We start from the raw sequence: 24,212 nt of genomic DNA on the forward strand, positions 1-24,212 counted from the left end.
GTGCTTTTATTTATTAGCCTTCTTTCACAGTTAGAGAAAATGAGATATAGACAGGTTAAGTAAATTGCCTAAATCAAGTAATTGGCTCTTTTAATAGAGTTAGTATGTGCTAAAACCAGGATTTGAATCCAGGCATTTACCACAAGATAATTGTTTTTTTTTTTGCTTTTTTTTTTAAGAGTCTTTTTTTTTAACATCTTTACTGGAGTACAGTTGCCTTACAATGGTTTGTTAGTTTCTGCTGTATCACAAAGTGAATCAGCTATACATATACATATATCCCCATATCCCCTCCCTCTTGCATCTCCCTCCCACCCTCCCTATCCCACCCCTCTAGGTGGTCACAAAGCACCGAGCTGATCTCCCTGTGCTATGCGGCTGCTTCACACTAGCTATCTATTTTACATTTGGTAGTGTATATATGTCAATGCTACTCTCTCACTTCGTCCCAGCTTATCCTTCCCCCTCCCCGTGTCCTCAAGTCCATTCTCTACGTCTGCATCTTTATTCCTGTCCTGCCCCTAGGTTCATCACCTTTTTTTTTTTTTTTTTTTTAGATTTTGTATGTGTGTTAGCATACAGTATTTGTTTTTCTCTTTCTGACTTACTTCACTCTGTATGACGGACTCTAGGTCCATCCACCTCACTATAAATAACTCAATTTCATTTCTTTTTATGGCTGAGTAATATTCCATTGTATATATATGCCACATCTTCTTTATCCATTCATCTGTCGATGGACACTTAGGTTGCTTCTATGTCCTGGCTATTGTAAATAGTGCTATGAACATTGGGGTGCATGTGTCTTTTTAAATTATGGTTTTCTCAGGGTATTTGCCCAGTAGTGGGATTGCTGGGTCATATGGTAGTTCTATTTGTAGTTTTTTAAGGAACCTCCATACTGTTCTCCATAGTGGCTGTACCAATTTACATTCCCACCAACAGTGCAAGAAGGTTCCCTTTTCTCCATACCTCCTCCAGCATTTATTGTTTGTAGATTTTTTGATGATGACCGTTCTGACCGGTGTGAGGTGATACCTCATTGTAGTTTTGATTTGCATTTCTTTAATGATTAGTGATATTGAGTATCCTTTCATGTGTTTGTTGGCCATCTGTATATCTTCTTTGGAGAAATGTCTATTTAGGTCTTCTGCCCATTTTTGGATTGGGTTGTTTGTTTTTTTGATATTGAGCTGCATGAGCTGCTTATATATTTTGGAGATTAATCCTTTGTCAGTTTCTTCATTTGCAAATATTTTCTCCCATTCTGAGGTTTGTCTTTTCCTCTTGCTTATGGCTTCCTTTGCTGTGCAAAAGTTTTTAAGTTTCATTAGGTCTTGAGAAAGAAAAACAGAGCTGGAGGAATCAGGCTCCCTGACTTCAGACTGTACTACAAAGCTACAGTAATCAAGACAGTATGGTACTGGCACAAAAACAGAAATATAGATCAATGGAACAGGATAGAAAGCCCAGAGATAAACCCATGCACATATGGTCACCTTATCTTTGATAAAGGAGGCAAGAATATACAATGGAGAAAAGACAGTCTCTTCAATAAGTGGTGCTGGGAAAACTGGACAGCTACATGTAAAAAAATGAAATTAGAACACTCTCTAACACCATACACAAAAATAAACCTAAAACGGATTAAAGACTTAAATGTAAGACCAGACACTATAAAACTCTTAGAGGAAAACATAGGCAGAACACTCTTTTACATAAATCACGGCAAGATCCTTTTTGACCCATCCCCTAGAGAAATGGAAATTTTAAAAAAGTAAACAAATGGGACCTAATGAAACTTAATTCACTGTTAATGACTATTTTAATACCTCTTGGAGGACAGGTACTTCTTGTGATGGGTACTGGGTACTGTGACGAAAAATCAGAATCACATGATAAGGGGCTTTGAGGGAGTTTTCATGTGAACTAGAGAGGAAACTACTGAAAAGGAGGAGGATTGAGGTGTCAAGGAGTGGGTGTGAGCAAGTGAGGAGTGGTAGTACAGAAGTGAGCGTAGAGGGAGTAACAGCGTATGGGGAGCATGGGCTGTAGGGGCAGCACATTTTGCTGGGAGGGAGGAGATGTGCTGCAACCAACTTCAGTAACCACCCAGCCTCTCTGGAGCATCATCCTCATATCAAAATCATAAGAGAGCTGGACTACTCAATTTTAAGGTTCCCAAAGGTTGAGAGAGTTTGAGAAGCCAATCTACCCAAGTTTTATTGTACCATTTCTAACACCTACAAAAATGGTGGCCTTGAGAAGTATAAGACCCCAAAGTGCCTTCTGAATCTTTAAAAAAAATATATTATTCAGAGAACTCACTTCACCGGAACTGTTTTTCTTCAATGATCTCATTTCTTGGGACTATAGAGGATTACATATCTTGGTCTTGAATTAGTTTCTTATTCTCCTCTCGTCTTAGTTTCCTTATCTCTATAACAGAAATAATAATAAAGTTTATTTACTATGTAGCTTTGTTGTAAGGATTAAATGTAGCAATATTTGGGCCCTTAATATTCTCTAGAGATACGTTATAGAATTTTTCCACTAAAATAACTAAGTCTGGACCTTCAAACATGTGCTTTCTGACTAGAAACTATCACTTTCTTAGGCTTCTTTAATTCTAGCACCAGCAGTTGGCTTTCTTTTCAGGGTGCCTTTTATTTGTACATCAAAAGAGGGTTTTGTTTTTGTTTTTGTAATCACTTAATCATTTTGATCCCTTGTGTGTAATCTCTATATACAGGTCTGCCCAAAGAACCTCTACACTGCACTGAGGTACTAGGGAGATTCTGAACCCATTCACTAGTGAAAGTGTATCTTTAAGAGCTCTGGTACCCAATATTCATACTGTGCCACAACAAAACTATATATTTATATATATAAATATATTTATGTTAATTATAACTTATACATTTATTTTTACTAGTATCTATCTATCTACCTATCTATTTATCTATGTAAGTTATGAATTAATTTTTCTTTGTGGCCATTTGGGAAGTTTAAAATCAAGTATGCTAAATCTGAAAAATGGTCAAAAGAAAGTAGAAAGCATAATAATACCACAAAATTACCACACAAATATTAGTTGTTGCTATTTTAACTGACAATTGGAACTGAAGGGATCATAAAGAAATCAGACCTCCTCAGTGGACAGTACAGCACTGTCATCAGGACGTGGGCTCTTGAGTCAGAATTACTGGACTCAAAAGCCCACTTCCATCTATATCACCTTAAATAAATTAACCTCTTCCCTCTCAGATTATTCATCTGTAAAATGAAGACAATGATAGTACCAATTTCACAGGATTATTGTGAGGACTACTTAACTGAATACATGCAAAGACTCTAACAGTATACGTAATACATACACTGAACATGTTCAATAAATGTTAACTATTCTTATTAACTCCCTGAAATCTAGCTGATGACTTTGCTTCTTATTTCATAAATACTTTTTTATTTTGAGTAAGAGGACTATTTCACTTAATTTACTTGAAATTTTTTAAACAGTGGGAAATAAATGGAAATAATTTAGTTCATCTATGAAGTCTTGTTCCTTCATTTTAAAACAGTGGCTGCCATTATATAGATTTTTTTGAAGATATTTTTTCTACATAAATGCTAACTTTTTTATTTGGACCAGAGCCTTCCCTTTGTTATGGGCTACATGAATGAAAGGAAAGAGCCTTTTTATAAGGTACTTTTCTCTGGAGAAGTCTCAGGAAGAATTACTTTGTGGCACATCCCTGATGTTCCTGTATCCAAGTTTGATGGTTCTCCTAAAGGTAAGACAATTTCTATTTCTAATCACATGTCTTCTGAGAACTACTGTATAATTAACTCAGTGTTTTTTTTTTTTTAAGTTGAGTAATATGAGTCAACAAACAAGAAAAAGTTCTCATGTACCACTATGCATTAGATGCTAACATAAAAGTAGTATAAACATGATGCTTATAGATCTTATACAACAATGCAACAAGTGTAATTCAAATTAACATCAACTTAACATGAATGATGTTTTATTGCCTTGAAATGAATGTTGACAATATGAATATAGGATAGACTGATAGACCATATTCATATTTTTGAATTTGTCATGTCCATATCCTGTACCCCTTTTCAACCAATTTCTCTATTCAAAAGAGTTTCTCCGTTCTTTTCAGTTGATTTAAGTCTAAAATGAACGCACTAATACACATCTATTCTTCCGAGGCTCCTTGAGGGAGAAAGAATCAATAAAATAGCATTTGGAGTGAAAGCAATGGATGGCAGAACTTTTCTGCCTATAACATACTGTTAGGATGGCAAAAGAGTCTCCATGTTCCCCAAAGTATGGTGCCTTGATAATATTTTCTATATCTATGATGAATTTATAAACCAAATTTTCCCTTATGTGTTTTCCTTTTAGAGATACCAATAACTACCACCTGGACCCTTCAAGATAATTTTGATAAGCATCATACCATGTCACAAAGTATTATTGACTACTTCTCTGGGTTTAAAGATGAGAATGGAATTGTGGTTGTCACTTCATCAGAGTATGTTCCAAGTCTTGATAAACTAATATGTGGCTGTGAAGATGGGACAATTTTCATTACACAGGCTTTGAATGCTGCCAGAGCAGGACTTCTAGAAGGCGGTTCTTTACTAAAAGGTCATTGAATTTTATTTGACCCTATTTATTTAATTTACCTAAGCTTCAACTTTAATAAGCTATACTAAGAAGATTGCTGAAGCTTAAGAAAATTACAGGCATTTGCTAATAAATTTGTGCACGTTTTAATGTTAAAGTAAAACGCACATATAGGTTTTTTTTTAAAAGTCAAACAGAAGGTTATACAATGAGAAATACATTTCTCTCCTTCTTTGATCTTCCAGGAAGATCACCAAAGGCAAGTGCTAATAAGTTTCTTTATACACTTTTTGAAATTTCCTATGCATATATAAGCATATAACAAAAGAGCAGTATACATTCTTTTAATTATATTATAAAAATAGAACCACATTCTACATACTTTACTAAAATGTCCTTAATAAAATATTTTGAGCACATTCTTTATGACTTAATTTTAAATGATTAATAATGATTGAATTCTAATTTAAAAAATCTCCTATGATGGGTGTTCAAGTTTTTTCTTGTCTTTGGCTACTATAGACAATGCAGAATTAACTATCTTTGCACATATATGTAGGTATATGTATAGTATTAATTTCCAGGAGTAGAATTACTGGATCAACCTTTATGTGTATTTTTAATTTTGAAAATATATCTTAAAATGTTCTCCAAAGTACATCAATATACATGTGTGTCCACTAACACATGTATGAGAATGCCTTTTCCCCCAAGCCTTAGCCAACTTACTGTGCTATTCAATTTTTTAACATTTGCCAATCAGGAGAAAGTGGTATCTTCCTGTTTTAATTTTTAATTTTTTTGGTAATGAAATGTAAATGTGTTCTTATATATCTTTGTGCACTGCAACAGTGAAAATCTCTTAGATAAAGACCATTATGCAATAAGTTGTCTTATGTAAAGGAAAGAAATATAGGAGGTGATTGAGATTTGGGGCTGTGTAGGTAAATTTGTATACCACTTTTCATTGTATGGACCCTACTAGACTACAAGGTCCTGACAGACCAAATATCAATTAAAAAAAAAAAAAAAAAAAGAAACTTGTTACATTGCCTATTGCTGTTCTCAGCTTACTTTGTCTACTTACTAAATGTTCTAACTTTTCAGTGATTCAGTGATTGAATGAAATAGAGGAGTGAGTAGCAATAAAGCAAGGAGAGGTAATACATCACTTTACATCTCAATGGCTGCTGTTAAAAGTTAGCAAAAAAGCTTAAGACCTTAGCATATTTTATCTAGGCTGATTTATCTTATCCTGAAAACAAGCAGAAACCTACATTTGATCTTTAGCATCTGAATTAATATTCATCTTGGTTTGCTAGTGGATATAAAGTGAGAAGGTACCTGACGGAATAGAAGTAATAATGATTCTTTGGGACTCATTTTCAGTGTAAATAAAGAGAGTTTGTGGTCTGTGGTCCTCTCCAGTTTTTTTAGGTTTAGCTAATAATGAAGGAAGAAGCAGTGTGGAAACTGGGTGTCAGTAAGCCTGTGTTCTAATACAGCTATGGTATGAAACACCTAGGTTCCTACCAAGTGCCAGTGCTAAGAAATTATGGACATTATTTTATTTATTCCACACAGTAGTCTTGTGTGAAGTAAGTGCTGTTATTATCCCACTTTTTCAGATGCAGTACCTGTGGCTTAGAGGGAAAAGGCAAGTTGTCCACAGTGACACATCTAGTAAGTGATAGACCGAGAAAAACAAAGCCAGATTTGTTTAACAGCAAAGCTGTGCTCTTAAATATTATGCTGTGTTTCTTCACACTTGGATTCAAGCCACTTAACCTCTCTGAGCCTCAGACACTTTTATCTGTAAAACAAAATGGTGGAACTAGGTAATCTGTAATATCTTTTAAAGCAAAAATATTCCGTGAAACTTTGCTTTTCTTTTATACTAGACTTGGTCATGCTGTTTTAAAGGACAGCAGTAGTGTTCTGAGATTATTTTTATAGAGACAAAATGTATAAATTGTTCACTCTTTTAGAACAGAGTTTGCTATTTCATAGCACTGGAATTGGTAACTTGCTAACATCCTTAAAGAATTAATAGACTTTGAACAACCAGATTTAGTGCTCCATCAAAAGCACGACCTGGCTTATAATAGGCACTTGCCTTTTGAGAGAATCCAAGGGTTGTTCATTAATTTTCTTAGTCAACTGCCTACCTTTAATTATATGTAGTTTCCTTACATTAAAAATTTATAAAAGAAAATCTCTGGACTATTTCTTGAACAAAAATAACTCTTTTTTATTATTTGGTGTTTGGTTGTTTTCCAGGTTCCCTTCCTCAGAAAGTTCTCAAAGGCCATCACCACAGTGTTACTTCCTTGCTTTATCCACATGGTCTCTCTTCAAAATTAGACCAAAGTTGGCTGGTGTCTGGGGACCAGGACTCATGGGTCATCTTGTGGGATATCTTTACTGAAGAAATTTTGCATAAATTCTTTTTGCAAGCTGGTTTAGTAACGAGTCTTTTGATGTCACCAGAGAATTTCAAAGTAAGTTAAGATAAAGAGTGAAACATAACACATAAATTTAAGTTATACATATAACATTTCAGAATGTTTAAAAAATGTAAGGAAAAATAACCCATATTTCCACAGAAAAGAAAAAACCATAATATAACTGGATGATTTTTATGAATTCCTTTCTTATATGTTATGCATTTTATTATTTTTACAGCTTATACAGATAATTTGGTTCTAAAGCAAAGGTCTCATCAATTCTTGGCTTTACAAAAGTCAGTTAATTCTCTTTAAGTACTTATACGTTTGTTCTTTTTTTTTTCCTAGTTCTACATCTTAATTTTTAATGGAATTTTCTTTTTAAATAAAAGTAATGGACACTCAATGGAAAAATAAATATGTAGGAACTGTAAATTAAAATTAACTTTTGCCTTCAACAATTTAATAATAATAATGATAGTTACACTTTCTTTTTCTTAAATAGATTTTTGTTTACTCTTTCATTTATTTAACAAATGACGAGCTTTAACAAATTTACGAGCATCTACCTTGTGCTGAGCAAAGGAAATACTTTCAGGTATAATTTTCTCATGCAATGTCAGCTTAAATTCAGCTTTCATAAAGCTGGTATCTTTGATAAAATATGGACAGCCAAGTTTTGAGTTTTCTGAGTTTATAAGCTAGTTGATTGACTTGTAAACATTATTTCTCCATAGTAATGTTATGAAAAATCAGTTCCAAAGTAAAACCAGAGAAAACTTGCACTGTATTTTTGTAGTAAGAAAAAATGAAAGCAGTATTTCAGGAACAGAAATGATTAACCAAAACAGTAAAACAAAGTTAAGTGACCCCTCCCCCCCCCAAAAAAAAAAAAACCTATGTGGTGATTTGGGATACCTTGATATATCTTTTATTCCTGAAGTTCTCCCTTTTTCAAAAATTTTTTTTTTCTCTCAGCCCCAGGACCGTAGTCCAAGTCAGTTCCACTCCTGACCCCTTTTACTTCTGCCTCAGTCATAGATGATTTAACTCCAAGGATCAGGACACATTCAAAGTCAAATAAAAAGGGAGTTTATTGAAAGGGCACAAGGGGCAATCCCTAGGCATCCAAGACAAAGCACTAGAGCAAGGACCTACAGTGGAACTTAAATTCAGAAACCAAGGTTACTCTTTGAATCCACTGCTCCAAAATGGTCTGCTTTTCTGTGATTGCTCCATTCTCTTGCCTCTTCCTATGATTTCTTTTAGCCTTACAATTTCAAACGCCTAGAAAAGAGAATCTGATTGGCCTAGTGTGGGTCTCTAGTATACATCTACTCCTGGCCATAGGATCTGTGTTCACGTGTTATGTGTGTTCTCTTGTGTTGTAGGTGTGTGTGAGTTTCCTGAAGTACACTGGGCTGTCTATTCTAGAGACTGGGGGTCAGGAAGGTTCTCCAAGAGGTAATAGTTGGGGGGCAATGCCATCTGTGCCCCATTCTACAAGTCCAGGCTCCCCATATATCACACCTGCCATTTTGTGATCCCCCCTCCCCCCCTCAGAATATCTGTAGTCTCCTTTACAAGTATTAGGAAAAATAACAAGTTCTCCAATGCCCCACAGAGAGAGGTCAGTGATGGGCACTGGGAGATTGTTCAGGAACCCTAGCTGATGCTTTTAACATAGCAGACGAAAGTCTGGCCGGGTGCCTTAGTCAAAGTAGGAGCATCGACATAGCAAGATGGTTAGAAAAGAAAAAAATAGCAGAGGAACTACCCACTGCCCCTTCTCACCACACCCCAGCCATACCCACTGATGGGCTGATCAGTGCCTGGACCTCGTGGTGAGGCACAAAGCTGCCCTGTCAACCTCTCCTAGATGAGCCTCAACAGCACCCAGCAAGAACAGTCTTTGTCCTAAACTATGCTGAAGGTAACCACATGCTGACGTTCTTGAAAGTATCTTAAGGATCTTTGTCCTGTGAGACTATTTTTGGTCCCTGTGTCTTTGAAGCTGTACATTCAGTTGGAACTATCTAATGCTTACCTCTTTTAGATTGTGTCTACACTGAGTTTCCTGTTTGGATTAGAATCTGTATAGTTCTGGGAACAGCACCAAATCACATTTTGAGGCTCTAAGTGGAAGATATCAGCTCATGATACCCTTGGGCCTAAGCTTGTGTCTACAAATAGCTTCTTTTTGTGGCAACAAATTAGTTCTGGGGTTTATTTTATTCTGCATTATTTCCGATGTCTGCCTCGCTGCCTGAATCTGCTGAGTGATGATCAAGTCCTTCATTTATCTTATAAGTAGATCTGGCCTGGAATTCTCCTCTTTACTTGTGTCTTTTGACCTTCCTAATAGGTCTTTGAATTTAAAATCTACTTGGTTTGTAAAGCTCCCCTGTGCAGTGTTATGTGGAGAGGTGCTAGAGAAAGCAGAACTGTCATTTTGTAAATGGGATTTTAACAAAAACTTATGTTACTAGGGGGGAAAATCTGATTTAATTTTAAAGAAAGCATTTGACTATTAGCTTACAAAGAATGCCATTTTTTTTTTCATAGCTACGAAGTCATCAGGTAATTTGCTGTGTGTGCAGTGACCATTCCGTGGCTCTCCTTCACCTTGAGGGGAGGAGGTGCCTCCTGAGCGCCCGAAAGCACCTTTTCCCTGTGAAAATGATAAAATGGCATCCCGTCGAGAACTTTCTAATTGTTGGATGTGCAGATGACTCTGTATACATCTGGGAAATTGAGACAGGTAAATTGAAATTTTACCCCTTTTCATCCTTTATATCTTTATGCATCAAAGCATTTGGCTGGGTGGAGAGTTCCAGAAAAGACACGGTGATGCCCTCACTTGCTTTTACCTTTGGTTGGGCTGCATTTAATGGCTTCGTTTGAAGGTGTGTATGGAAAATAAACACAACAGCCCAAGTCAGATCCTAACCCACTGATGATTACCTGACAGAGCAGTGCGCAGGAATGAGCCGGATATTTCTGGAAGCTATAAATAAAAACATAAGTTGTCTACTTTAATTATTAACAAGAGAGAAATTTAGTGTCCTACTACTAGTCTCAGTCATTGAATTCTGCTTTCTTCAGCATACTCACCATCTCAGCAACATTTTGAGCTAATTGTTGATCAGTAATCATGGAATATAATTAATTACAAAACTCCAAAATGTTGAGTCAGAGAAACTGAAAACTGAGTGGTTCCATTGAACTTTTGATGTCAGAGCATAGAGAATGTATAGTTTGAACTTTTAAGTTTTTCAAAAAGTTTTACTGTATAACTTAAGATTGAGAGTAACACATTTCAGGCCAATGCTGGGAACAAATCAAATAAAGCGAGGTAATGAATGAATGTGAGTCAAGGGAGTGCCCTGGAGAGTACATTTTACTGAAACCATTGCATGATTTGTATTGATTAATCAGTGGTGGCTTTATGCTGGGCGTTGTGAACAGACTGGATAGCTTATAATAGTTTAGAGCCATACTTCACCAAAATAATTGCTATTTTCTTTACATTTGACTTTCATGTATTAATGACGATGGTACACGGAGGATGCAAGATAATACCACCTTACATTTGTGCTTTGCTTTACAGCTTTGATGGGCCTCATGCTTATTTCCCATTAGATTATCACAACTTCTAGGGTAGGTAGAAGCGGTATTATACCCCATTGCATGGATGAGAAATTTGTTGCTCTGATCTGTAAGTGTGCTAGGTTACACACTAGTAAGTGGTGAACCAATATGAGGCCCCCCTCCCCGTTGTTCTTTGCACATATTCACAAGATTAAGAGAGTTTAGAATTCTTAGGTAATCTATCAACCTGAGTGATGATTGAGTATAATGGATCAAATAGGTTCTAATGCCTGGACTTGCCTCCAGGACCTGCAAGCAAAAACTGTATGATCTTGGACAAATAACTTGGCTTCACTGCTTGTCAATTTGCTCACCTATGAAATAGGAGTAATAATACTTGTCTTCCTATTAGGATTAAACTAACAAATACCTCCAATTCTTATAAACAGAGCCTGTAGATGCCAAGTCTTTAGTAAGAGTTAACTATTATTAATATTATTTAAAAATGCAGCAAAATCTTGATTTGTGCTAGTGAAATATGAATCTGTAAAACACATACACTTATAAATGTGTGCAACTGCATTTTTTAATGGTTATGATAGCATGTATGTATTTATTTATTTATTTTAACTTTTTATTTTATCTTGGCATATAGTTGCTTAACAACATTATGTTAGTTTCAGGTGTACAACAGAGTGATTCAGTTATACATATACATGTATCTATTCTTTTTCAAATTCTTTTCCCAATTAGATTGTTACAGAATATTGAGCAGAGTTCCCTGTGCTACACAGTACATCCCTGTTGGTTATCCATTTTAAATATAGCGCAACTGCATTGTCTTTAATTGTGAAATTGTAAATACTTGCTCATCAAACATATTTTTTCCTAGAAAATGGAGTCTAGCAAGAATAAAAAAAATCTGGGCACTCATAAGTGTTTATGGTTCCATTGCCCCACCAGGACACCTTTCAGGCTATGCAACTTTTAATTTATCTGTTCCTGATGGGGCGGGCAGTAATGAAGGGAAGCCAAACCACTAGTCCTTCTTGAAACCATATTTATTCCCACGTCGTATTTTAATTGTATTATTTCTTTTTATGCTCCCAAGGTATATAACCAAATGTAGAACAGTTGAAAAATACAGAGAAACATAAAAAAAATCCAAATAATCTGATCCCACTGCCTAAAGATAGCTGCTATTTATATTTTGATCTACTTTCTGTCAGACATCTTTCTATGTCGATAAATAGATGTCTATATTATATTTCAGTCACAGTCCTGGCCAGAAATTGAAGTCAACCCAGCTGGGTTAAGTAAAGAGACTTTAAGGAAAGGACTCTTTATAGGGATGTGGATAGGGATTAAGGAACAGACAAGGAGTGGATAGTGAGGCCATCACCCAGACAGTAGCAGTATCAGGAAGCTCTTACCACCTCTAGGGCTGAAGTGAAAGACAAGAAAATAGTGGTACTGGAACCCAGTTAAGCTGAAGCCAAAGAGGAGTGGATACTCCCTGGGATCATGGAAGAGAAACAGCTCCCACCAGAAATGCAGTACTGATACAAAGAGAGAGTTGGAAGAAATTCTCTTCTCTCTCCTTCTGCAGTCACCATCTTCATTAGTTTAATCCAACTGGAAGTCAGAAGGATATTCAGTTCTAGGCATCAGCCAGGGGCACAGAACAGGACACAGAAGGGTATTGGAAGGATGGAGTGGGTTGTCAAATGGACAATAATTGACATTTTGGCCATTATGGACACACCATACTTAAACTCAGGAATCTCCTATAGTTGGTTATGTATATTGTTTCCTATAAAAAATAGCTTATTTTAAAATGGCCATATAAAATGATATGCACATGTTTAGTGCCCAGTTAACTTATAGGATATTTATTCCAAATGAAGCTATGAGGCTGTTTATCTCTTGGTGATCTGCAGTAATAGTTTATAAACAACCATAACTCAACTTAAGCTTATAATTGGTGAAAATGTTACGAATAATTGTATCATTGCCTTCACATTTGTGATGTGCCTCTTCACTTTTTCAAAGCATCCTCCCCTTGATAATCTCATTTGAGCCCCATGACACTCTGGAGATGGCTGACAAGTAAACTCCTTACCACACTCATTCCTTTTGAGTAAGTCTATGTTGTTCCTTTTAGTCTGTGTCTGGTATTGGCTTTGTTTTGAGTTGCCCTTAACCTCAGCAATTCCAATTTTGTTTAAAATTTAATGAACTACTTTTTCTTTCTCAAGCTGTATTTCATCTGGCTAAGATATTTCCATTATGTTTGCTGTACTTGATATCTATTTTATCCTTTTTCTGTAAAGGTGGGAAAATCCAGGATCAGGAAGACTTTCCATTTATAGTTTCATAAAGTTAGGAGAAAAAATGCTGGCTAAGACCAAAATAATTAGGCTGAAAAGAGGTCTATGAGGGTATAGAATATGCTTGTTCACTGACATGCCCGGCACATGAATAAATGAACCAACCCAAGTTTTCTTGGACTTCAGTAGACTGAGTACAAATGAGTTCATCTTACCATTGGCCGGTTGCAGTGGCTCTTAGAACGTGGCTGCCCAACTGTAGATAGAACCTTAGCTTTCTCTTCCAAGTCTCCCTTAGGGTTTCTGGAATTCACAGGTGCATATCTCACTTCCTTGTGTAGAAGTCTGTGTATTTTCTACGCCAGCCAATTTTTCTTCTTGTTTTCCTTTTAGCTTTGCTGAAAGGTTCAAACTTGGTTCCATGTGTGAACAGACCTATTCTCTGCTCCATTTTTCCAGCCCTCTGCCTCCTCTAAATACATGGAGGAGAATAAATTGACACTCAGGCATTTATCAGATCTTTCAGCACTAGAGCAACTCCAGAGCTCCTAGAGAGAGAAATAGGAGGTGTCAGCGGGATAAGGATTTGGGGGCAAGAGACCTAGAAATAAAAGGCAGGGGAAGGGGATTAAAGCCAAAGGTAATTAATTCTCAACTGTACCAAAAGCCCACCTTGGCAGAAGGTTGGGGGGTGGGGTATAGGTCAGTCCCTGTGCCACCTTCCTCCAGGTGTGGAAGATGGGATATGAGACTTTAGTTTTTCACAAACACTTTACAACCTATTCTCACTTTATTCATGAGAGGTATTTATTCATTTATTTATTCTCTTTGGTAGAATGCACAAGCATATTCTAGAGCCACGTACCCCCATGCCTATCTTACCTTGAAATTGTCTGAGGTGTATCTTTTCAGTGACAGGTGGCATAGCCAGATATGTACCAGGGTAAAGTTTGGGATCATAGGTGGGCATGCTCATCTCATGGGAGAAGCAAACAATCAAAGCAGAGGAGTATTTATGCAGCAGTGGGGCCCCTTGTCTTCTGGCTAAAAGTGCAGTGCTGCCAGGTTGGGAGTGATGAGGGCATCTAGTTTTGCTTATTGATTTAGCAGATGTCCCATGATGTTTAGGCCTGATTAGGAAGGGAAAAAATTGGAGATGTCATTTTGATTAATATTTGAGCTCCCACAGTGTATTTGACACTGACAACTCTGGGCAGTTTTGTTACCCTCATTGCTATGAGACACAATAGAGATAATGTAATACTGATTTTTTCCCCTAAAATGCATACCAGAAATAAATCTCTGCTCTTAGTTCATTTTTCTTTTGAGAATTGAATTTAAATTAATTCTGAGGACTTTTCTGTTCACAGCAATGGATTTACATAGCAGAAAACTTGTATAATGAATTTCTTGTGTGTTATTAAATATAAATGATATTATTGAAGGTCTTCTGTTAAGCTTATGGCCTGTGTTGTGAAATATGCTATATTAAACAACTGAATTTTTTTGTGGGAAAAATGAAGGCTTATTTGCTTGAAAATAAAACATTTATTGATAAGATAGGTCAAAAACACTTTTTCTGTAAAGGGTTGGAGAGTAAATATTTTCAGCTTTGTGGTCCATATGATCTCTTTTGCAGCTACTGAACTCTGCCTTTGTATGTAGCACAGAAGCCATTGACAATACATAAAGGAGTGGGTGAGGCTTTGTTCCAATAAAACTTTATTTACAAAAGCAGACAACAGGCTGGATTTGCCTTGCAGCAGTAGTTTATAGACCCCTAAGAATGATGGTAGTTTTTTTTTTTCTCTTTAATTTATTTATTTTATTTTTGGCTGTGTTGGGTCTTCGTTGCTGCGCACGGGCTTTCTCTAGTTGTGGCAAGTGGGGGCTACTCTTCATTGAGGTGCGCGGGCTTCTCATTGCAGTGGCTTCTCTTTGTTGTGGAGCACGGGCTCTAGGCATGTGGGCTTCAGTAGCTGTGGCACGTGGGCTCAGTAGTTGTGACTCGTGGGCTCTAGAGCACAGGCTCAGTAGTTGTGGTGCATGGGCTTAGTTGCTCTGCAGCATGTGGGATTTTCCTGGACGAGTGATTGAACCTGTGTCCCCTGCATTGGCAGGTGGATTCTTAACCACTACGCCACCAGGGAAGCCTGATGGTCATTCTTTTTAAAGATCACTATTTTGACACCTCATTCTAAAGCAGTTTGTAATTTTAATTCATTATACTTCACTGACTCTCTATGGTTATACCCATTTTGCAAAGGAGGAAATGGAGCACAGAGATTTTCTGAATCCAAAGGTCCTCAGGCTGAGTGTTGGGCACTTGCACTGGAATGTGTGTCTCTCTTTCGTTCTGGTGTGTTCTTCACTGTACCGTACAACAGGAGCACCTTCTGCAGATGGAGGTTAGCTTTTTGAGACTGTCAAGCAGGGAATTACATAAGAAAAACTCTGAGAAGAAAAGAAATGGCTACCAGGACCCCCACCCCCACCCCGCCATTGCTCCCTTGAAGGAGAGGGTCTCTGGCTATCTCTTGGCACCTGGCTCTCAATTTACATGCAGTTCTAACAGCCCTGGTCATCAGATTTCTCAGCTGACAGATTAGAAACAGCAAATTGCAAGTGGGGAGACTGTTAGTGGCAGGCACTCTGGTAGCAAAAGCAACAGCTGACGGGAAGGGAGGATAGGCAAAACTATGTGTCACTGCTCAGGGCAGTCTTTCCTGTACTCAGGGGAAGACGGTCACCCAGAAACATAAATGCTGAGATTGTTTCCCTTGTTCAGGAAGCTCTTAAATATGTTACGGGCAGCTGCCAGTCCCCTTCCTGTGGCTCCTGCTGGGGAGCTGGGCTTTCTCTTTCCCAGCACTAGCTTCAAGAAGAATATTTAAAGGCATTATATCCAAGGTGGATTCTAGACCTAAGAAAATCTCAGAAGCGGCTTGGGGCCTGGAGTTCAAGGCCAATGAGTGGGTAGAACTGAGAGTCCATGTGAATCTATTTTTGTTCATGTCTTCTTGTGTCTGCTCAGGTAATGTGAGCTGTGTGACCTTGAGCAGGAAGCTTTACTGCTGCAGTGTGGCCTGAGGATCCAGCCTCTGGTTATGACATGGTTTCTGTGGGAAAACACATTCTGAGTTTTAAAACAACCATCTTATAAACAGACCATTGGAACAAAGCCTATGAATATGAAATTAAGGAAGTAAGGAAGAAGATAATACATTTTGGAGTTATTTTCACCACAGGTGTTAAATTTCCTCTCTCTTAATTTCTTTTTCTTAGTGAAATGAGTAGCAGTTAGCTATAAAATTATTCAATCTACTATGATGCCATGTAAATGAAGCATTTGTTCTTCCGTGGTTTCAAAGTACAAAAAAAAAAGAAAATTTAAAAACTAAAACTATTAAGAGAGATAAATGAAGTTTGTCAACTAATAGCTAATAGGCCATATTTTTAGAAAACATCCAGTGTTTAATCTACTATAGATCTGAGTTTCCTTTAATTGTTTAGGGTGAGGTCTATATAGATATATGCAAGGCACAGTCTCCCAGATATATGTAGTCATATTTTCCCTAACAGAATAGAATCATGTGTCTAAATTCCTACTTTGCCACGCCAAAATATCACAGAAGGTCACTACTTGGAGGAGTAATTTTCCAGTCCACAAATTTTAGTTGGTTTTCTTCTTTTGCAGTATATGTTGGGTTGGCCAAAAAGTTAGTTCGGATTTTTCCGTAAGGTGTAACAGAAAAACCTGAATGAACGTTTTGGCAAACCCAATAGTATATTTAGTATATAGCATAGAGTATATAAAATAAAAATTTTAAATTCCACTAGTTACCAACTATACCATTCTGAGGGGCAGTTTTGCTTGGTTTTCTCATCAAGGAAAGACACCCCTTTGTAGATATAGGGGTAAAGTTATGTTGTGTCGACTGCCTTGTCAGCACAAAACAAGTATGACTTTCATTATATGCGTTTTAAAGGTAGGTTTTGGGTATGCAGCATCCGACAGGCCGTAGTCTCTCCAGTGTGTCATTTTCTCAAAGTCACGTTATTTTGTTGTGGTAGATTATAGATGGAACTCTCTTGGGATGATTGTTTTTAGAAAACAAAAATAGGATGCATTAAAGCACAGGGTGGGCTTTTTTCCTATATCACCTTTTCTTCTTTATTATAATAATTACTGATGTTATTGCTCAACGTGTATTTTTAGTTTTACTGCCTATTTTTTGAATCTTTATTTTTTTGTCCTTGGTCCTAATTATCACAGCTACACTATAATTTGAGATTTTGATTCACGTAGTATTGTGTGCACGTCCATGCAAGTTTTTATTGTACGCACTTGTGCACATGAGCTTTGTCTGCAGTTTAGCTACTGAATAGTTGCACAATTGTCAAAGTTCAATGTCTTGAGTAGAAATTAGCATCCAGAGGGGTTATGACCATGAGCCCTGAGATTCGTACTGCTGGGTTTGAATCTTGTTCTACTCTTTCCAATCTTTATTATCCCCAGTCAACTTTTAACTCCTCAAAGAATCACCATCTCTTCATGGCAATTAGCACTGAATAAACATTAACTATTACTTATTAAGTCCTTCATATATTACCATACCAGTTTATACTGAAAATTTCACTGTTTCTCCCTCTTTACCTCCTGTCCCCACTCTAGTTGAGCTCAACAGTTATTTCTTATTCTGATGAAAGGCATACCACTCTGAGGTATACTAGAATTATCACATATGGCCTTCCAATAAAATCATGGAAAGTTTATCCCTTTGAAACAATTTGAAAAAACATAGGGCAACGTATAAGAATGTGATATATGAATTATGCTAAAGTGCCCAAATGTACTGACAAGTATTCTAAGCTCTTAGCTGAAGTCAGGGATGAGGGCAAGTTAGTGTAGTAGAGAGTTTTGTTACTAGTTCCCATAGCACAATGTACTTATAATTTCATACTTAAAATTTCATACTTCAGTAGCCTAAAACACCATAAGGGCAAGAACTGTGTCTGTCATGTTCACTGTTCTATTCCCAGAAGCTAGCATAACACCTAACACATGGGAAGAAATTAACAAATATTTGTTGAATTTAATTAAAAATTTTAAAAATATTTAGCTTTTGTAAACAATATGCTACTAAACAACCAATGAATCACTGAAGAACTCAGAGAGGAAGTAAAAAGTACCTAGAGACAAATGAAAATGAAAACATGTTGATCCAAAACCTATAGGATGCAGCAAAAGCAGTTGTAAGAGGTAGTAGTATAGCCATACAAGCTTACCTCGGGAAACAAGAAAAATCTCAAATAAACAACTTAAACTTACACCTAAAGGAAGTAGAGAAAGAACAAACAAAACTCAAAGTTAGTAGAAGGAAAGAAATCATAGAGATCAGAACAGAAATAAATAAAATAGAGACTAAAAAAAAATAGAAAAGATAAATGAAGCTAAAAGCTGATACTCAGAAAAGATAAACAAAATTGATAAACTTTTTGCAAGAATCATTAAGAAAAAAGGGAAAGGGCCAAAATCAATAAAATCAGAAATTAAAAAGGAGAAGTTACAACCAACACCACAGAAATACAAAAGATTATAAGAGACTACTAAGAAAAACTGTATGCCAATAAAATGGACAACCTAGAAGAAATGGACGAAATTTCTAAGAAGAAATTCTTAGAAAGGTACAATCTCCCAGGACTGAACCAAGAAGAAATGGAAAATTTGAACAGACCAATTACAAGTAATGGAATTTAATCAGTAATTTAAAAAATACCAACAAACAAAAGTCCAGGACCAGCTTTTTATAGGTGAATTCTACCAAACATTTAAAGAAGTGTTAACACCTATCCTTCTGAAAGTATTCCAAAAATTGCAGAGGAACGAACACCACCAAACTCATTCTATGAGGCCAGCATTACCCTGATACCAAAACCAGACAAAGATATCTCAAAAAGGAAAATTACATATTACTGATGAACATACATGCAAAAATCCTCAACAAAATGTTAGCAAGGCAAATCCAACAATACATTAAAAGGATCATACACCATGATCAAGTGGGATTTATCCCAGGGTTGCAAGGATTTTTCAGTATCTTCAAATCAGTCAATTTGATATACCACATTACCAAATAGAAAACTAAAAACCATATGATCATCTCAATAGATGGATAAAAAGCTTTTGACAAAATTCAACACCCATTTATAATAAAAACTCTCCAGAGAGTTGGCATAGAGGGAACATACCTCAACATAATAAAGGCCATAGATGACAAACTCACAGCTAACATCATACTCAACAGTGAAAAGCTGAAAGCATTCCCTCTAAGATCAGGAACAAGGCAAGGATGTCCACTCTCACCACTTTTATTCAACATAGTATTGGAAGTCCTAACCATAACAATCAGAGAAGAAAAAGAAATAAAAGGAATCCTAATTGGAAAGGAATATGCAAAACTGTCACTATTTGCAGGTGACATGATACTATATGTATAAAATCCTAAAGATGCCACCAGAAAACTACTAGAGCTCATCAATGAATTCAGTAAAGTTGCAGGATTCAAAATTAATGTACAGAAATCTGTTGCAGTCTATACACTAACAATGAACTGCCAGAAAGAGAAATTAAGGAAACAATCCCACTTACCATCACATTAAAAAGAATAAGATACCTAGGAATAAACCTACCTAGGGAGGTAAAATATCTGTACTTGGAAAATGATAAGACACTGATGAAAGAAATTAAAGGTGACACAAACAGATGGGAAGATATACCTTATTTTTGGATTGGAAGACCTGATATTGTTAAAATGGCCATACTACCCAAGATAGTCTACAGATTCAAGGCGATCCCTATCAAAACACCAATGGCATTTTGGACAGAACTAGAACAAATAATCTTAAAATTTGTATGGAAACACAAAAGATCCCAAGTAGCCAAAACAATCTTGAGAAAGAAGAACAGAGTTGGAGGAATCATGTGCCCTGACTTCAGACTATACTACAAAGCTACAGTAATCAAAACAGTATGGTATTGGCATGAAAAACGGAAATATAGATCAATGGAACAGGATAGGAAGCCCAGAGATAAACCCACACATTTATGGTCAATTAATCTACAACAGAGGAGGCAAGAATATACAGTGGAGAAAAGAGTCTCTTCGATAAGTGGCACTGGGGAAACTGGACAGCTACATTTAAAAGAATGAAATTAGGAAATTCTCTAATATCATATACAAAAGTAAACTCAAAATGGATTAAAGACCTAAATGTAAGACCGGAAACCATAAAATGCTAGAAGGAAACATAGGCAGAACTCTCTTTGACATAATTCATAGCAATAGTTTTTGGATCTGTCTCCTAAAGCAAAGGAAATAAGAGCAAAAATAAACAAATGGACCTAATTAAACTTAAAAGCTTTTACAGCAAAGGAAACCATCAACAAAACAAAAAGACAGCCTACTGAATGGGAAAAAATATTTGCAAATGATATGACTGAAAAGGGGTTAATGTCCAACATATACAAACAGCTCATACAACTCAACATCAAAAAAAGAACCTGATTAAAAAATAAACATTTTTCCAAAGAGGACGTGCAGATGGCCAATAAGCACATGAAAAGATGCTCAACATTGCTATTCATCAGGGAAAATGCAAATCAAAACCACAGTGAGATATCGCCTATCAGATTGGCTATCATTAAAAAGAACACCAATAACAAATGTTGGTGAGGATGTGGAGAAAAGGCAACCCTCGTCCACTGTTGGTGGGAATGTAAATTGGTGCAGCCACTGTGGAAGACAGTGAGGAGGTTTCTCAAAAGACTAAAAATATAACTACTATGTGACCCAGCCATTCCAATCCTGGGTATATATCTGAATAAACAAAAACACTAATTCGAAAAGATACATGCACCCCGAAGTTCATAGCAGCATTATTTACAGTTGCCATGAAACCTAAGTGTCCATTAACAGTTGAATGGATAAAGAAGATGTGGTATATATCAATATGTACAAAATGGAATATTACTCAGCTATAAAAAAGAATGAAATTTTGCCATTTGCAAAAACATGGATTTAGAGGATATTATGCTAAGTGAAATAAGTTCTAGAAAGAGAAATATTGTATGATACCACTTATATGTTGAATCTAGAAAATACAACAAACTAGTGAATATAACAATAAAGAAACAGACTCACAGATATAACAAACAAAACTAGTAGTTACCAGTGGGGAGAGAGAAGGGGAGAGGGGCAACAGAGGGGTTGAGGAGTATGAGGTAAAAACTATTATATGTAAAATAAACTAAACGATGTATTGTTCAACACAGGAACTATAGCCAACATTTTATAATAACTATAAATGAAGTATAACCTTTAAAAATTGTGAGTCACTATACTGTAACTTACCTGTAACTTACATAATATTGTACATCAACTATACTTCAATAAAAATGCAAAATAATTTAATCTATGGCTACTAAAAAGGAATTTGGAAAAAGTTTGGATAAGACATAAAACCTCTTCTGGGAAAAAAATTTAAAAATATTTAGCTTCTGTAAGCATAAATCATTCCATACGACTCATTATTCACTCCTAATCTATCAAACTAATGTTCCTGCCCAATATTTAGCGACAGAAAATTGTGCCACTGTTAATTTGTACACTTTTTGGCAAATCACTAAATTGATCAAAGCCTTAGTTTCCTCATGGTGATGGTGATGATACTTAATACAATGCTGCAGAAGAGATGTGAGAAGTTAGTATGTGTGAGAATGCTGGCTTTATTTTATTAGTTAACCACATATATGTGTGTATATATTACACATATATTTATATACATAAATATCTATATATCTATTTCTATCTATCCACATATATATATAAATATATATATATATATCACATGGTTGTGCTAATAAAAAAGAAACCAGAGCAACAAAAGAAAAATAAATGGGACTCCATAAAAATTAACAACTTTTGCCCATCAAAGGACATTATGAAGAATGTGAAAAGACAGCCTACAGAATGGATAAACTTATTTGCAAATTATATATCTCATAAATGTTTAATATCCAGAATGTATAAAGAACCCTTACAACATAATAAAAAGACAAACAAGACAATTTTTAAAAGGACAAAGACTTGAATAGATATTCCTTCAAATAAGATATGCAAACGGCCAACAAGCACATGAAAAGATTATCAACATGTTAGCCATCAGGGAAATGGAAATCAAAATCACAATGAAATACCACATCACATTCACATTTATAATAAAAAAATGGAAAATAACAAATTTGCCAAAGATGCAGAGACATAGGAACCCTTATAGATTGCCAGTGGGAATATGAAGTGGTGCAGCCACTGTAGGAAACAGTTTGGCAATTCCTCAGAATTTAACCAGAAATACCATATGAACCAGCAATTTCACTTCTAGGTATAGACCCAGAGAAATAACAACATATATCTACACAGAAACCTGTACGTGAATGTTTGTACCAGCACTGTTTGTAATAGCCCAAGGGTGGAAACAACCCAAATGTTCATCAGTGGATGAAGGGATAAACAAATTATGGTGTATACAATGAAATTATCATCTATCCAAATGAGGAACTGATACAAGCTACAATTTGGATGCACCTCAGAAACATTATGCTAAGTGAAAGAAGCCAGTCACAAAAGATCTTATATTTTGTGATTCTTTTTATATGATATATCAAGAATAAGCAAATCCATAGAGGTAGAAAGTAGATTAGTGGTTATCAGGAGATGGGGAACGATTGCTTAATGGGTATTGGGTTGTCCTTCAGGGGTGATGAAAAAAATGTGAAACTAGAGAGAGTTGGTGGTTGCACAACATTGTAAATGCACTAAATGCCACTGAATTGTACACTTTGAAATGGTTAATTTTATGTTATGTCAGTTTCACCTCAATATAAATAAGAAAACGCAGAAATACAGATAGTATAAAGGAAACATTTTTAAAAGCAGTAGAATTCTAAAATTTGTTGATAATCATTAATGGTTAGCATATTATAATTTTAATGTTTTTTCCTTTTACATATTAATCTATACAGAGACATGCTTATATTTATTTTGGTTTGTGAAAGTGTTTAATAAGGCATTATCCAATTATTAGTTCATTATTTTCATTATTGATATAACAACCGGGATGTATAATGGGGGTCTTTAGAGGTTTTTTTAAACCCTAAATGAAATCAAGTATTTCTTTCCATTTTGAATGTAGGAAACATTTCACAGCAGTATTAGCAATACCTGTGACTTTCTCAACAATAGACATCACAGGTAATTTTCATATCACATTACAATTGTTGCCAGTATCTCAAAGTATCATTTATGTTTATCAGTGTCGTAAACTTTTAGCCCCACCACTAGTTCTTGCTATTTAAATACATTAATAAAGAAGCATATAATTTTTTAAAAAATTATTTTGATGATTATATTTCAATATAATTGATATTCTTTATTATCCTGTGTATTTTATTTCCAACATTTTAAAATATTAATTGTGAGAAAGGGTTCATTGGCATTCCCACTGCTAAAGGGGTTCATGGCACAAAAATGGTTAAGAATTCCCTGTTGGTCTAAATGATTTGTAATGTGGGATGCATCAGAATTACTCAATGGTAGCAGTACAGTTGGGGAGTATAAATCGATATCTGCCTTTTTAAAAAATATCAGAGCAAAAATACAATAATAATAAAGAATTTAACCTTATTTTTCAACCAAATTAAATCCAACAATTAACAGTGCAGCACTGAAGAGAGGCATATGAGTCTCATTGTATATTTTCTTTTACTTCCATATTAAGCCTCGGTAGACTCCTTTTACATGCATGTGAATACACACACACACACACACACACACACACACACACACACACACACGTGTGAATGTATTGCTCACCCCCCCACAGGAATCTTCTGTAATTCCATGTAGTGAACATGAACCTCTACTTTGGTGAAATTATATAAATCTTCATTTGATTTTATAATTTTACAAGCTTTCAAAGTAAAGAAATTCCAAGGATGTAGACAAATTCAAGAAAACAATAATCTTCATGGGGTAGTTTCTGCTGTGCTCTTTAAAAATCCATATATCACATTGAAAATCTATTAACAAAAGAAGCCCAAATAATTTTCTTTTCCCAAATTTGGATTTGTTTCTTTCTCAA

At 35.7% G+C, this 24,212-nt stretch overlaps 2 protein-coding genes across 15 annotated transcripts in view; one reads left to right on the forward strand and one right to left on the reverse strand.

Annotated features, from left to right (window-relative positions):
* LOC307181738 (uncharacterized protein) overlaps positions 1-24,212 on the reverse strand; it is an 817,010-nt gene that overhangs the window by 29,563 nt on the left and 763,235 nt on the right. For 8 of the 13 annotated variants that reach the window (XM_079912525.1, XM_079912522.1, XM_079912524.1 and 5 more), the window contains one exon: positions 2,329-2,439. In XM_079912525.1, the coding sequence (XP_079768651.1) occupies positions 2,381-2,439 (59 nt within the window). In that variant the 3' untranslated portion in view covers positions 2,329-2,380. Of the gene's footprint in view, positions 1-1,205; positions 1,307-2,328; positions 2,440-9,758; positions 9,834-10,053; positions 10,097-13,225; positions 13,559-13,892; positions 14,141-24,212 lie in introns of those variants that run through there. The other 5 variants (XR_013827019.1, XM_079912520.1, XM_079912519.1 and 2 more) reach the window with 4 other exon arrangements.
* The window catches only part of WDR72 (WD repeat domain 72), a gene marked incomplete at its 5' end in the record, with an annotated part of 189,676 nt that overhangs the window by 19,610 nt on the left and 145,854 nt on the right, over positions 1-24,212 (forward strand). For both annotated transcript variants that reach the window (XM_079912516.1, XM_079912517.1), the window contains 4 exons: positions 3,653-3,794; positions 4,418-4,663; positions 6,923-7,143; positions 9,655-9,850. In XM_079912516.1, the coding sequence (XP_079768642.1) occupies positions 3,653-3,794; positions 4,418-4,663; positions 6,923-7,143; positions 9,655-9,850 (805 nt within the window). The remainder of the gene's footprint in view (positions 1-3,652; positions 3,795-4,417; positions 4,664-6,922; positions 7,144-9,654; positions 9,851-24,212) is intronic.

The sequence above is a fragment of the Stenella coeruleoalba genome (genome assembly GCF_951394435.1).
Source record: "Stenella coeruleoalba genome assembly, chromosome: 2".
In the NCBI taxonomy this organism is placed as follows: domain Eukaryota; kingdom Metazoa; phylum Chordata; class Mammalia; order Artiodactyla; family Delphinidae; genus Stenella; species Stenella coeruleoalba.